The sequence below is a fragment of the Lepidochelys olivacea genome, assembly GCF_965140295.1.
Source record: "Lepidochelys olivacea isolate rLepOli2 genome assembly, chromosome: 21".
Taxonomy (NCBI): Eukaryota; Metazoa; Chordata; order Testudines; family Cheloniidae; genus Lepidochelys; species Lepidochelys olivacea.
In genome coordinates, this window is record NC_140431.1 from 10,619,912 (window position 1) to 10,634,135 (window position 14,224).

The 14,224-nt window shown below is 52.8% G+C and overlaps 1 protein-coding gene across 2 annotated transcripts in view; it reads left to right on the plus strand.

The window, feature by feature from the left end:
- PACSIN1 (protein kinase C and casein kinase substrate in neurons 1) overlaps positions 1 to 6,826 on the plus strand; it is a 54,720-nt gene extending 47,894 nt beyond the window's left edge. For both annotated transcript variants that reach the window (XM_084611045.1, XM_084611046.1), the window contains exons 3-10: positions 781 to 937; positions 1,680 to 1,915; positions 2,751 to 2,906; positions 3,619 to 3,794; positions 4,279 to 4,399; positions 4,552 to 4,676; positions 5,116 to 5,309; positions 5,960 to 6,826. In XM_084611045.1, coding sequence (XP_084467171.1) covers positions 781 to 937; positions 1,680 to 1,915; positions 2,751 to 2,906; positions 3,619 to 3,794; positions 4,279 to 4,399; positions 4,552 to 4,676; positions 5,116 to 5,309; positions 5,960 to 6,069 — 1,275 coding nt within the window. In that variant the 3' untranslated portion in view covers positions 6,070 to 6,826. The remainder of the gene's footprint in view (positions 1 to 780; positions 938 to 1,679; positions 1,916 to 2,750; positions 2,907 to 3,618; positions 3,795 to 4,278; positions 4,400 to 4,551; positions 4,677 to 5,115; positions 5,310 to 5,959) is intronic.
- The last annotated feature ends 7,398 nt before the right edge of the window (positions 6,827 to 14,224 follow it).

Consider the following 14,224-nt stretch of genomic DNA (forward strand, 5'->3'; position numbering starts at 1 on the left):
AGCCACGTTTTCAAACCGAGGTGGCAAAACCATACCAACGGGAAGCTCCCCCTGCTGGCTGGGCCCAGCAGAGACCCTCATCCGCCCCGCCTGACCACCCCTGCAAGAGGCTGAGCTCCACCTGATCGTCAGAGCCAGGGACAACCCCCGGCGGCTTGACGGCTCTCTGGAACCCGGTCTCCTGCCCCAGGCGGCGCGAGCTGTCGCGGAGCATTGAATGCCGGCTGCATTGGAATTGCAGCTGCAGTCACTGCACTCTCAGGGCCTGAGCAGCAGAAGCCCTGCGTGTGTTCCCGGTTCAGCATCCAGCTTGGAGCTCGACCGCCGCCGTAGGGTGCCTCGGAAGCTCAGCAACCTTGCACGGGGGAGTGAGTTATGGAGAGAATCCGGTGTTCTCTTTCTTTCTTTTGAATGTGACCCTCTGAAACGCAGCCTGGCAGGGCACGGGCCTCTCCTCTCTGGAGAGCAGCGTTTCAGTCCTGTCATCCAGCCACAGCGCGAGACAACGGGGGGGGGGGGGGGGGGAGGGCTACTGGGAAGCAACGTGAATTAAAATAGACCAGCTTCAGTCTCCAACCTCTCACCTGCCCACTCCTCTCCTGAGCCAGTCTAGCACCACTCACTCCAGAAATGGCTGATTTCACCCCCAGCCCTCTCCACCCACCCCCCGGTTCAGTTTGGCCTGGGGCCGGCGCTCATCGTTCCCTCCTGTCTCCAGAGCGGGCAGGGCTTGGCCACAGCCGGCTGCTGTTCCCAGCCAGCTGTCCATCTCTCCGGCAGGTGGGGAACTACAAGCGGACGGTGAAGCGGATTGACGACGGGCACCGGCTCTGCAATGACCTGATGAACTGTATCCACGAGCGGGCCAAGATCGAGAAGGCCTACGCCCAGCAGCTGACCGACTGGTCCAAGAGGTGGAAGCAGCTGATCGAGAAAGGTATCACGGCTCTGCCTCTGTCCCCAGCCCTTCATGGTGTGGGGGCACTGCAGCATTCATCCCACCAGGGAGAAACCCCAGAATGGGTCCTTGGGAATGGAGCTCATACATTTCCCCCTGCAAATTCTTTAGATCTATATTTTGATGTCCTCTAATAACTAGAGCAAGTTGGCTGGTGATGCATGCCCCACTGCCCTTTTCTGGATGGAATCAGAACTGCTTGATTGTGTGGCATAGGTCCCGCACTGCTAATGGAGATTCTCCTCTAGCTCATGCAGCAGGGGCCTGGTTTTTTTGGAGCTGGAGGATCTCAATTCTCTCCCTGGCCCCTGTTGCTGTGAAGTCCCACCAGGTAACAGCTGTGGGCTTGCTGCCTGGCCCCGAATTAGCATCCAGTTCAGCAGGCTGTCCAGATTCAAAGAATCAACTTGTTTGGTTTTAACCCCATCAGTCTCCCAGTCAGAAATATGCCAGTCAGGGGTATTTCAGACCTCACAAGGGGCAGCAGCATGGCCTATGGGTTAGAACTAGGGACAAGGAAACAGGACTCCTGGATTCCATTCCTGACTCAACCCCTGACTTGCTGCACTTCCTTGAACAAATCACCACCCCTCCACCTGCTCTGTGTCTCAGTTTCCCCAGCCATGAAATGGGCACTTTGCGGGACTCATGGACAGGAGCCACTAGAGAAGGGCTGGGCATTGCCATGACATCGATTACTTACCTCAGCCCCGTCCCACAGGCCCGCAGTACGGCAGCTTGGAGAGGGCGTGGGGAGCCATGATGACGGAGGCGGACAAGGTGAGCGAGCTGCATCAGGATGTGAAGAACAGCCTGCTGAACGAGGACTTTGAGAAGGTGAAGAACTGGCAGAAGGACGCCTACCACAAGCAGATCATGGGAGGCTTCAAGGAGGCCAAGGAAGCAGACGATGGCTTCCGGAAAGCACAGAAACCCTGGGCCAAGAAAATGAAGGAGGTAGGAGGCAGGACAGGGTGGAGCGGGCCTGCTGACGGAGAGGTGAACCACTGAGAGCCTGACGAGGTCAGGGAGGAAAGAGCCCACCTACTGTACCCACAGGGCCGCTGGGATGGGGCCAGGTGCCCAAGCCACTCACACAGGCACCAGAGCATGTGGCGGGGCGGGGGAGAAGGTGCAGCTGTACGGCCAGAGGTATTGGTTGTACCTTGGGAGCAGTTAGGAGGCAGATGCCTGGTGTAACCACAGAGGCACCAGTCACAGGGGGTTGCAGGAGTGCGGGGCGCATAGTGTCCAGGGGATCCCCATCTCTGGTGGGGCACCAGGACTGGTACCTGTTGTGCCATTGGGAGAACCAGTCATTCCTCAAGGGGCAGTAGACAGGTGCCTGTTTTCCCGTGGAGTTCCCCATTCAACGCCTCTTGCACTGTTCCTGAGAAGCTGGCCAAGTTCCCCAGGGCTGAACGTAGGAAGCAGGAACAGGGGACTCTCTTTTTGTTCGGTGTCTGTGCACAGGGGGGTCCCGGCCCAGGACTGGGGCTCCTAGGTGCTACTGCAGTACACACGAGAATAATTTGTACCTGCCCGTTCTTCAGCCACCGACCCCAGCGGACCTCAGTTCCGAACACACCATTGCACTTGGGAGAAGGTGGAATGAGACAAAACCATGCCCAAGTCTCCATTCGCAGGGTTGGGGAGAGACAGCACAAAGGCAGGGTGGAAGCCCAATTAGAGCACAGAAATGTTTAGGGGAAGGGATAAGGGTTACGGGTAGAACATCTGCAAACATCTGCCCTGGGTTCCTTCCCTCCCCCACCCCACCTCCTGTCAACAGGTGGAGACGGCCAAGAAAGCTTATCACCTGGCGTGCAAAGAGGAGAAGCTGGCCATGACCCGGGAAGCCAACAGCAAGGCGGAGCAGTCCATCACTGCAGACCAGCAGAAGAAGCTCCAGGACAAGGTGGAAAAGTGCAAGCAAGATGTGCAAAAGGTGTGAGCTGCTGCCCTTGAGGGAAGGGGGAGGGGGACCAGACACACGCCCAGCTCCCTACGGGTCCATGGTGACTCATGCTGGCAGAGCAGCCTGCGGGAAACTTGCCTCGCTGCCAGGGCTCTGTGGCTACATAGTTCTAGTCTCCAGGGCAGCCAGGACACATTGTACTGGCCCTTAGAACCAGGAGAGATGGGAGAACCCGCCTGGAACCCCACTCTCTGTCTCCTCCAGGAAAAGGCCTTACCAGGCTATCAGAGGCTACTGGCCTTTTTTGTCCTTGAAAGGGGGCTCTGGCGATACATCTCCCCTTCCACAAAGGATCTCAGCCCCTGAGCCAACCCCAAACAACTGGCGTCTGGGTGCAGCAGGTGGGGCTGAGGGTGCAGCGGAAGCAACAGTTAGGGGAGAGAAGGCCCGCTCCCCTGCTGGCACAAAGCAGCATCACTCCAATGGAGTCAGACCCCCACCTGGCGTAAAGGAGTGTCTCTCCAGGGGAGTCAGGTCCCCCGGTGGTATAAATCATAGCTCCGTTGAACGTCAGGGCTTCAGCTGATTTGTCCCAGCTGACGGTCTAGGTTCCCTGCCCTCACAGAAACGGAGATGGGTTCATCACAAGCTGGACCCGGGGTGGGGAGAGGCTCTGCCAGGGCCCAGGCAAGGAGCTTTGGGGGGCCTGGGCTTTAGCCTTGGCCCCGGGTTGTGCCCGCAGACCCAAGAGAAGTACGAGAAGGTGCTGGAGGAGCTGAACAAGTGCACCCCGCAGTACATGGAGAGCATGGAGCAGGTGTTTGAGCAGTGCCAGCAGTTCGAGGAGAAGAGGCTCATTTTCCTGAAGGAGGTGCTGCTGGACATCAAGCGGCACCTGAACCTGGCTGAGAGCAGCAGGTAACCACATCCACGGGGGTGGTGGGGAGAGCGAGGGCAGCAGCATATGGGAAATAGAGGGGTTTCCAGTGACTTGACTGGCCGGGCTGCCATGAACCAGGCCCCAGAGGATGCTGGATGAGGCTCCCAAAGGCCAGTCAGACCCAGTCCCACTAAGGGCAGATGGACGGCACAGGGCTGGAAGCAGTGACTCCAGCCGCATCTAGAGATATCCCCGGATCAATGGCCAGGCCAGGCGGATTTGTGCAGTGGCCTGGCTCCCTCCTGTGGCCAGCAGGAGGAATGCCAGTTCTGAGTTCGCTTGGGAGTCCCACTTGCCCCGTAGTTCCAATCTGTCCTCCCATAACCGCCCCCGACCGCTGCCTTCTCTGCCAGTAAGCGTCCACAGTCCTTCCCCGGCTCAGCTCGAAGGAGCTTCTGTCGTCTGTGAGCGCAGGGGGCACCCGGGGCTCCTCACTTCTGCTTTGCTTGTGACCTCCCTCAGCTACACCACCGTCTACCGCGAGCTGGAGCAAACCATCCGCATGGCGGACGCGCAGGAGGACCTCAGGTGGTTCCGCGGCACCAGCGGCCCGGGGATGCCTATGAACTGGCCCCAGTTTGAGGTGAGGCTCCCACCTGCCCCGTTCCGGCTGCCGTAAATGGGGAGGGGGACAGGGAGGGGTTTGCACTGGGCATGGGGAAGGGACCGTGGCGGGTAGGTGGGTGAAGAGAGCCTGGCAGGCGCACAGGGGCACATGTTGCTTTGTGTCTCCAGGAGTGGAACCTGGACATCACGCACACGATAACAAGGCGAGAGAAGATTAAGAAGAACGAAGGGGTGACCCTGACCAACGCCACTGCAGTGAGCGAGTCAGCAGCACTGGCCGGGGACCGTGGCAGGTGACAACGCCCAAGCTGCGAGGGGGGGGCCCTCCGATTTCCAGTCCACAGGGAGGGATGGGGAGGGCTGCAGAGACACAGTGGAGGTGTGTGGGGGGGGGAAGCAGGGAACATACATCTGTTCTTTGTTTAGAAGCCCTCTCATACAATTTATTTCCACTGCGGGCGGTTCCTGGGGGATACACCGCGATACAGCCGAGGGTCTTTGCTGCCAGTCCTGTAACTTCTGGCTCTGGGGCAGCGATCTGAGTGCCGGTGTGACTCCGCCCCTTATCAGGTGAAATCCAGCTGTCGAGGCCCCAGCTCTCTCTGTGTCTGGGGAAGGCCCTGGCAGCTTACACTCCCTCTTCTGCTGGGACCCACACACTCCTGCCCCCTGCGTCCGGGCCTCCCTCCCTCCCTCTCTTCACAGCACTTTCTACCTGCTTTGCGTTCCCAGTGTGAGCAGCTACGAGCGCAGCCAGCCCTACACTACTGAGTGGTCGGACGACGAGGGCGGCAACTCCCTCAGTGCCAGCGAGGCCAACGGCGGCACCAACCCCTTTGAGGAGGAGCCAGCGGGGAAAGGGATGCGTGTGCGGGCTCTATATGACTACGACGGGCAGGAGCAGGATGAGCTGAGCTTCAAAGCGGGTATGGTGCAGGGCACGCCCGGTAGCTGGTGCTAGCATCCTGGCACAGCAGAGGTTAGGGCAGGGGGTGATGGTGGGAAGCTGGCCCTTTTAAAGAGACTTCCGCCCAGCCAGGGGTCTGGGGCTACATAAGAGGGTTTTTGTTGTTTTGTGAAAGTTTGACTTAACGCAGTGGTGCCACGTCTGAATTACCCAAGCCCCCCAGTGTTTACCATGAACATAGAGGACAGGGGGGAAGTTTTTGGCTCCTCACGCACTTATATAACACAAACAAGGCATGGCTGGTTTGGCTCCAACTTTGCAGAAACCCCTCCCTCATGGCCTGAGCCTGGAACACATCCATCCAGTGGGAGTCACTTTGGGAACGGTATAAGTTAACTGGGGTAGTACAGAACGGAAGTTGGGACACAACACACAGATCCATAGAATCCACTTTTTCAATCTCTGTTACATGTCCCCTTGCGGTAGCTGGATAAGTATCTTCCACTGCTATCAGCCAGTGGAGTTACTCCTTCAGCTCAAGTGGTAGAGTGCCAGACTGGAAATTCAAGGTTCAGGCCCCTCTAACCATCCATGGTGTGTGCATTGAGGGTAAGAGGGCCACAGACGGCGGACTGGCAGTGAATTCTTTATTTCTGCTTTTTGCCTCAGGCGACGAATTAACCAAATTAGGTGAAGAAGATGAACAAGGATGGTGCAAAGGGCGTCTAGACAATGGGCAACTCGGCCTTTACCCAGCCAACTATGTGGAGTCAATCTAACCTCGTGGTGTTCTCGTCTTTGCTGTCCGAAAATAAACAAACCCTCCGTCGTCGTCATTTCTCTACATCAGCCAACCAGCCATCTTGCCGTCTGGTCACTCACTCTGCACCGTTAGAGATTCAAGCATATTTTCCAACCAAGCTTTTATTTTTTTAAGAGCCGTCTCTGAAGAGTATTTTGCCTACTGGCTTTTCTTCCTCTTCTTCTTTTAAGATAATGTGAAGTGAAAGGTCGACGTCCGTCTTTTTTTTTTTCAAAGCAAAAAGCCAATACCTCAAGATTTTAAAGCCCAACCAATGAGAACATTTCCAGGGCTTCTGATTGGTTGGTTTTTAAGGCAATTGTAATCATAAGCCGCCTTCCCATTGGCTGGAACTGTTCTGAAACTCATGGCACGTCAACTGCTGGGACCGATCAAATTTGCCCTATTGGAACATAACCAAATTAAAATGGGAGAATGGAATTTATCCCCTTTTATTTATGTGCAGATTTTTATACTCACCCTCCCTATTCATTGTCTCTCCAGTTTCTCCGTCCTTGGGGAAGGTAGGGGGGAGGGAATCTCCCTACCTATCCCGTGCCCTCTCCCATTCATCCCAAACCACGTCCATGGACTGTACATCTCCCATCCAGCTGACCACCCTGAGTCTTGGAGTTGGGCAAGGATTAGGGCTTATTGATGTCTTGCAAGGAGGAATGGTTGCCTGTAAATTAAAGGAAGATTCCTCATCCCAGTGAAAGCTTTGGGGACCTCCCCCCCCGCCTTTTTTTTTTTTTTTTTTTTTTTTTAAAGAGTATGGTCTTCCTCCTCCAATCAGACATCACTATGGTGTGGTTGCTGGTATCCTATTGTCATCCTGGACTCAGCAAAGGCTTCCTTCCAATGCTCTTCAGTGACATTGCATCACTTCCTCAGTCCAGGTTCCCATCAAGGCTGTACAAGTTCTCCGGTCTGAGACAGGAATGCCTCTGCATCTGGCAAAACCTGGGCACGCTGGAGCAAAGGCACCCGTGGACCCTGAACCACAATGCAGACTCCTGCTCCCTCTTCAGGGGATGCTTGGTACACTGCTGTGATGTGGAGAGCAGTGTAGGCCTGTGAAAGCTAATGGAGGCCTGCACTCTGGGAGGGAGCGAACCAGGCCTTGAAATGCATCACCTCTTCCATTAGATTCTTTGGAGATTTGCACCGCTGCTTCACCGCTGTTGGAAACCTCTTCGTAACAGTGACAGGAGCTGGGGTGATACAGGGTGCCAGGCTGGGATGAATCTTAGGCCTGGATCAAGACCTCCTTCCTAGGAAAGCAATCTCACCAGGGACCATCAGAGGGACTATTTTTCTGACACTGAACTAAGGTGGGACCACACTTCACTGTCCCGTTCTTTGCACTGGAATGTGGTGGAGATTTATATTTATTCCAACCCGATGTGGATGGATGCAGGAGATTCCTTTTATATGTGCAGGCTCTCTCCCCCAGCCACCTGATGGATGGTGCAGGGGGCATGGAGAGGAGTCGCCTGGCATTCTGACTGGGTGCGTAGCGTGGGAGATGCTCCAGGCCACCACCCTGCATAGGACGCATGTGGAAGAGTCACAGATGAGAAGCATTTAGTAAATGAAGCCTGCACTACTGTCAGACAGAAGAGGGCCCCTCCTTCAGGTGGTAGCAACAAAGCTAAGAAGAACTCATCTGGATAGCTTTGCGCACCTGGTATGGGCTCTGGATGCAGCTTCCAAGAGAAGAGACCGTGGAACTGGATTGGTGCGTATGGAATGGATTCCAAGCCTGGAGCCCAACCAGTGTAAGGGTGGGGATAGGTGCTGAAGCTGCAACACAGAGGAAAGACAGCTATAAAGCAAGCTGCTGTGTCCCTTCCCTAGTGAGAATAGGTGTCCTCCAGTCCCATTCATGGCCCTGAGTCCTGTTGTGAGCTCCCTGGAGGGACTGTGAATAGGATTCCCCAGCAGCTGCTCTGCACCTTCCTCATGAAAGGCATTTTCACCCCATAGGCCATGCTGATCACACATGACCTGTCCCCTGACTTCCAAGCCAAGCCTGCACTTCTGTTTGCCAGCAGTCTAGGTGTGGGTGCTCCAGCACGCAATTCACCCCTGTGCAACTCCATTGACCTCAGTGAGCTTAAGCGGGGGTGGATTGGACCCTGAGACTTTCCTGAGCCACGATAATAGCAACGGGATGTTCTGCATCAACTGGAAACATGGCAGAACCAGGCACTCGGCCCCGAGAGAAGGAAGTAAAGCGTGTAGGGCCCAATTCCAATTTCAGTTTCACTGGTGTAAATCTGGAGTGACTCTGCCAGAGTCCCAGAGGTTTTACTCTGGATTTAGATCAGCATCTGGCCTAAAGGCAATGGTTTGGGAACCAAAGAGTAAATGCCAAATGGAAGAGAACATCAAAGCAAAATCTGCCTGGAGTGAAACAACCAGGGTCTCCTCGCTGAGAATAAGAGAGGATGGGGAGGGATTGGTGTTTACTCTGATCCATGGAGGAAAGGGGCCATTACATTGCTGTAGCTCTTGCAGAAGGAGCTGACCTTGCCACGCCCAGCCTTCCAAGCGCTAACCACGCCTGGGGAATGCCTGTGGCTTCTTCCATCAGTGGCAGGTGGAAGGTCCCCACAAGGGCACAAAGGTGGCATCCCAGGGCTATGAAAGAACAATCCCTTAGTCAAACGCTACATGGAGCTGTGGTATCTCAGTTTTTTAACCCCCCACAAGCCAGGATAGCAAAGTGAAGACCATGGGAGAAAGGGACACTTGCTTTTGCTTCTGCTTCAATCAGATCGGGGATGTGAATACCGGCTGGCATCCCACAGCAAATAGAACATCTTCCTTGGAAGGTTTTGCTAGAGACAAGCAGGCAGGAGCTGTTCAAAGGGTCAAGTTTCCCCTGGAACAAAGGGATGGCCATTCACCAGTGGCTTTGGCCTGAAGACTGAGATAACACTGCCGGCCGTAGTCTGTGGGAGAGGTCACCAGAAGACTAAACCACCACACAGCTACTCATGTTGTCATCACTCTCTGTGGCACTAGACACGCTCCTGAGCCTATAACCCTACGTGCAAACAACGCAGGTCTGAGCTCCATCTGTACAGATTATTTCATAGCCCTGGGATGCTTTGTAAGTGGGGCCTTCCAGAAAGCCCGCGCTGGAAGGAGCAGCTTTCCTGATCACAATGGGAGGGTGTTGCTCCGTAGGCTCACAACATAACCCAACCCAAAATCTTCCCAGGAGACAAGCTGGCAAAAGCAAGCCTACTTGTCAAAACTGTTTCCTCCTGCTGGCAATGAAGTTGAGTCACTTCTCATCCAACCACATATTTCCTTTCCTAATCCCTGGGTGAGCCTCAGGCTGGTTTCATCAATGCCGAATGCAAAGACGAGCCATTCAGGAGATTCCTAGCCAGAATTTAGCAAGACATCATCTCCCCGGCCTCCCGCCCACTCAGGACAAAAAGATATTGACTGGTAGACTTTTGTGCTAGAGACTTATATAACAACTCCCCTGGGGCAGGTCTTGAGAAGCCTCTTCCTGCCCTGAGTGTAAGTGAATGGAGCTAAACACTCCATTGGTATTCAGCCTCCACCTGGCTCTTTTTCATCCTGGCCCTGCCCCTTGCAACGTAGCTTCCTTTGCTTGTTTGTGCAGGATTATTTTTTTCCTGCAGAGAGTGGGAAAGCTCAGCATGAAATAACCCATTGTGAGCCCTTGGCAGATAGTTTTCCTCCATTGAGCTTCAGTGGCTTCTTCCAGCCGACATCTCAGCTGGGCTCACCCTGGCCTTCCAGCCACTTGTCCTACAACGTGGGCAGCTGGACTTGAACCACTGCACCAGCTGGATGCCTCCATTGCCCCTACCTGGCAAGAGCAGCCCTTCATGAGTCACAGCTGACCCTTGGCTCACCCTGCCCGCCCCATTTCCAGCAGGCTCTACCTCCTCTCAGCATCTGGCTACAGTGCTCCTCAGACAGCCTCCACCGGGGCAGCTGGTGTCTTGGAGGTGCAGAAAAACTACAGAGAACACTTTACAAAGCAGATTCAAATTCCATATGGCCCACGGGGGCATATGGGTAACAGGTTATTTCCCATTCCTCACCCTCACCCCTTGAGCAGTTCAAGGAGAAAAGCTCCTCCTGATTTTTCCACAGGAAGCCGCAGATCATTGCTTATTTATCCCCCATCATCTTCAAATTCATCAGCCACCTCCCCTCCACGCCCTCCTCCTCAATCTGTTTAGTTCATGAATTATTGACTCCGGTGACCAAGAGTTCTTCCTGCCCGAATAAATGTGCTGCATACCGGATAACATAGACAAGAGCTCTCCAACCTTCAGCTCTGTTTCTTCCATTAGTTAACAACAACAAAAGTCAAGGAAATGCTGTCGTCTCAGCACTGCACCTGTTTTTTGTACGTTGTGCAATTTAAAAAAGATCTATCGAAATATATATACATATATATTGTGATTGTATTACTGTGGATACGACAAAAACAACAAAAAGAGTAACTGAGCTATGTAATTGTTATATGGATTTAAAACCTCCTTTGATTCTTGTGCTCCAATACCGCCCGGTGTAGATGTAACTGTCACCTTTACCAGATGAGCATTACTTTTGGGTTTGGTTTGTAGCAGGCAGTGAGTGTAGGGAGTAAGAGCAGGGATATTTCTCAATCGCCAGCATGGTGGGGGAAGGAGGGCACTTGGTGCTGTGCCTTCCCCCCCACATCCTGCACAGGAAGTTCGTTGCCTTCCTCTCGCCCAGGCCTTCCACCTCCACCCGTTGCATGCCGAGTTATCGCTGCACCTGAAGGAGGCATAACAGCAGCTGGGCAGGCCTTGTTGTGTTCCTCCAGAGAAGCTCAAGAACCAGGGGGCCTGGTTTTCAGAAGCCTTGAGCGCTTGCTGACTTAACCTGGAGTTGTGGGGGCTCAGTCCCTCTGACCACCAGGACCTGAGTGTTCTCAAAACACATCCCTACAAGGTGCTGAGAAGCTGAGCCTGTTGCAGGAGCAGGCCAGAGCTCAGGAAACAGGTGGAAAAGGCCATTTGCAACGAAGACCAACTCTGTTATCGCTCCTCATAGGAGATGGGCCAGGACCTCCACCATGAAGCCTTTGTTAATGGGGAGGAGGGAGTAGACCAAATCCCTGATGCTGCCTCATGGGCTTTGCTTCCAAGTCAGATCCAAAGCCAGATGCAGGGGAGGGGGTCTAAAGTTTTGCTGTCAGGACGAAGCCAAGATCCTTGCAAGATTTTGAGTCTCTCCAGATCGAGTTGTGGGGGTGTGTTTGCCTCCCGCCGAGGCTGCGATCATGCAGCATTGGATTTTAGCATTGTCCAACCCGAGGCCCAAGTTCCAATTCAAACCCAAGCCTGAAAGGGCAGGGGAAACCCAATCCTCATAGCCACCCCCTTGGCCCATCTCACCTCCTGATGTTCGGTTCCAGGAATGTTTGGCAGGGCCTTTTCCACACTGCAGCTCCAGGTCAGAGGAACTTTGAGTTTGGAATGGCAGGAGAGGGACACTCAGGCTTTATTTAGTTTTTGCCAAGCTTAGAACAGCTCTAACGCAGTGACTCCAGGGCCTTGGTCCAGCTGGGACAGAAGAAACAGCCCTTACGTCAAGTGGGTGAATGTTTTCACCGTAGGTAAAGAGATGGGAGTTGGCCATGTCCCGCATGGAAGGCATTGGAACTTCCCTCTGCTTTAGGGCGCCGGGGATGGGAAACATGGAACTGAGTGTAAGGTGCAAAGGAAAAATCTCTTTTGTTGCTCCAGTGAAGTCAGCAGAGCCACATCCAAGAGGAATTTGGCCCATTCTCTTTAGAAAGACACGTGACCTGTCTCCCAAGCCAGCCAGCAATAACCAGAGATGGACACTTCTTCTCTCAGTAAAGGTCCTTTGAAGGAGATTTTCCCCTGATGCCAAAACTCCCTAAGGAGCAAGCAAGATGCAACCCAAACACTAGGGTAAATCACAACGTAAGAGTGCAGTCCTGCAAGATCCTGAGCGCTCTGAATTCAGACCGGGCTTGGCCGGAGTTTGGAGGCCCCTCCGCAGGAGTGGTCCCTACATTATCCAATAGCTTCCCGGAGTAGGTTGTAACCTAATAGGACTGAGCTGAGTCACTTTTAGGTCAGGCTCTCAAGCACAGTTTAAGAATATTTAATCCGCCACATGGAGCAAGTCCTCTACTTCCTCCCCTTGACTGCTCCACTGAATGGTGTTAGCTCCTAAATCCATTGCCTTCTCAGTGGGCAGCCTCCGGTCACCCAATCCATCACGGAGGCTCGGAAAGACACACCACTCCCAGGAGAATAATTCTATATTTAGATGGAGGGTTGTGGCATGGGCAGAGCACGCAGGGCAAAGCCTTTACCCTGGCAAAAGAATGTTGCAAGCACTCCACCCTCCGCCTTTCCCCACAGGGCCGAACCACCGCCAGAAAGTAGCGGGGTTAAGAGAAGGCAAACCTGACCTATGAGGCTTTAAAATTGGAGGCTGCCCCTTTATGGCCGAGGGAAACTTCCAGGGCTCATATATAAGGGCACAGAGTTTCCAGTGGTTGAGATAACGCCACCGTCTGTCTAGCTCTAGACGTATCTCTCAAGGGAGAGGACAGAAATGGGGGCATGGCCTTTGCTTAACGTTTCCCATTAGAGCCCTGGAGGTTTGGGGGGCAATCTTGAGGCTGTAATTAACAGTGTTACTGTGAGCAAAGCTACACTAGGAGAAGGAGAGAGTGTGTATCTGGCACGCAAGGCTGCCTATTCCATAAAGGAAAAAAAACAGATAATACTTTAAAAATATAGTAATAAAGAAAAAGGATTATTTTATTCATGCACCGTGTATTTTGCCTTGTTATTGGGGGTGTTAAGCATCACTGGGTCACCTCTTTAGGCAGTGTCCTTACCTGCTCCCTTAAAGGCACAGTAGTCCAGGGGGACAGGAGGTCTGATTGTGCAAAAGCAGCACCTAGACGTGAGTGAACATTTTCATACAGCCTCATGCAAGAACGTGCCTCTGCCCTAGCAATAAGGGAAAGGGATGGGGGAAAGCAAAGGAGGATCTACGGACCAAATTGGCATGTGTTTATGGGTTCCCAACTTGAGACACCACCAAAGGTTGCAGGGCTGGGGTGACAGAGATGGCAGAAGGGCAGCTTTGTTTGCCTTTGACATCATGTTGCTATAGCAAAAATCAAGGTGGACAGCAGCAGCTGCTCCCTACACTTAAAGTTTGTTACTACTGCCCCGCAGCCTTCATACACACACACGCTCTTGGACCGTGCATGTTCCCTGCACATATATAGGGACGCACACACACGTTCTCATACACAGAGGCAAGGAAACACTTACTTTGCACATATCTGCATACACCCTTTCCACTGCAAACTGAAAAAAACAACAACCCCAAAACAGACTAGACCATTGTTCATTGTAATAGAGAGGAGGTTACTGGATCGATCCTCGGCTAGGGGAGGGGTCTATTAGCCACTTGATTCACATCAATTTTCCCCCTCTTCATTACACACACAAATAATCACATGGCACATATTTCACTGTTTTTCAGAAGACACAAAGCTGTCTCCCCCCACCCCTACCCCCCGCAAGGCATCAGAACTTCAAGGCAACGAGATACAACATATGCTGGGAATCTAAGCACTTGAGCTCCTACTCTGACATGTAAACAATACAAAATTATCAGAAGGAAATACAAAGGCAGCAGCCAACGCAGGCAGCTCTTTTAAGTTAAAAAAACAAAAACAAAATAAAACATGTATGTATATTTTTCTTTAAATTCTTACAAAGGATTTGACAGATAACCTTGTCTCCCTTCTAAATGCTTCATTTGAACCTGGACCACAACGTCTCAGCAGCCAAAACCAAAAGAAAACAAATGAAAAAATTATAATATAAAAGATCAACATTACCAGGTAACTTGGCCTGTTATGAAATGTACAGTTTAAACAATCCTCTACCCTCTGTCCAAATTCTATTGTACTATAATCTTGTCATCTTCTGTTGATTTGTTTCCCTGTAGGAGTAAACTGCGGAAATGTAAAAAAAAAAAGAAAAATCCCTTTAAAAACAGGTACAAGAATAAGGCAGTCAAGAAAGCCCTGTGCAGTG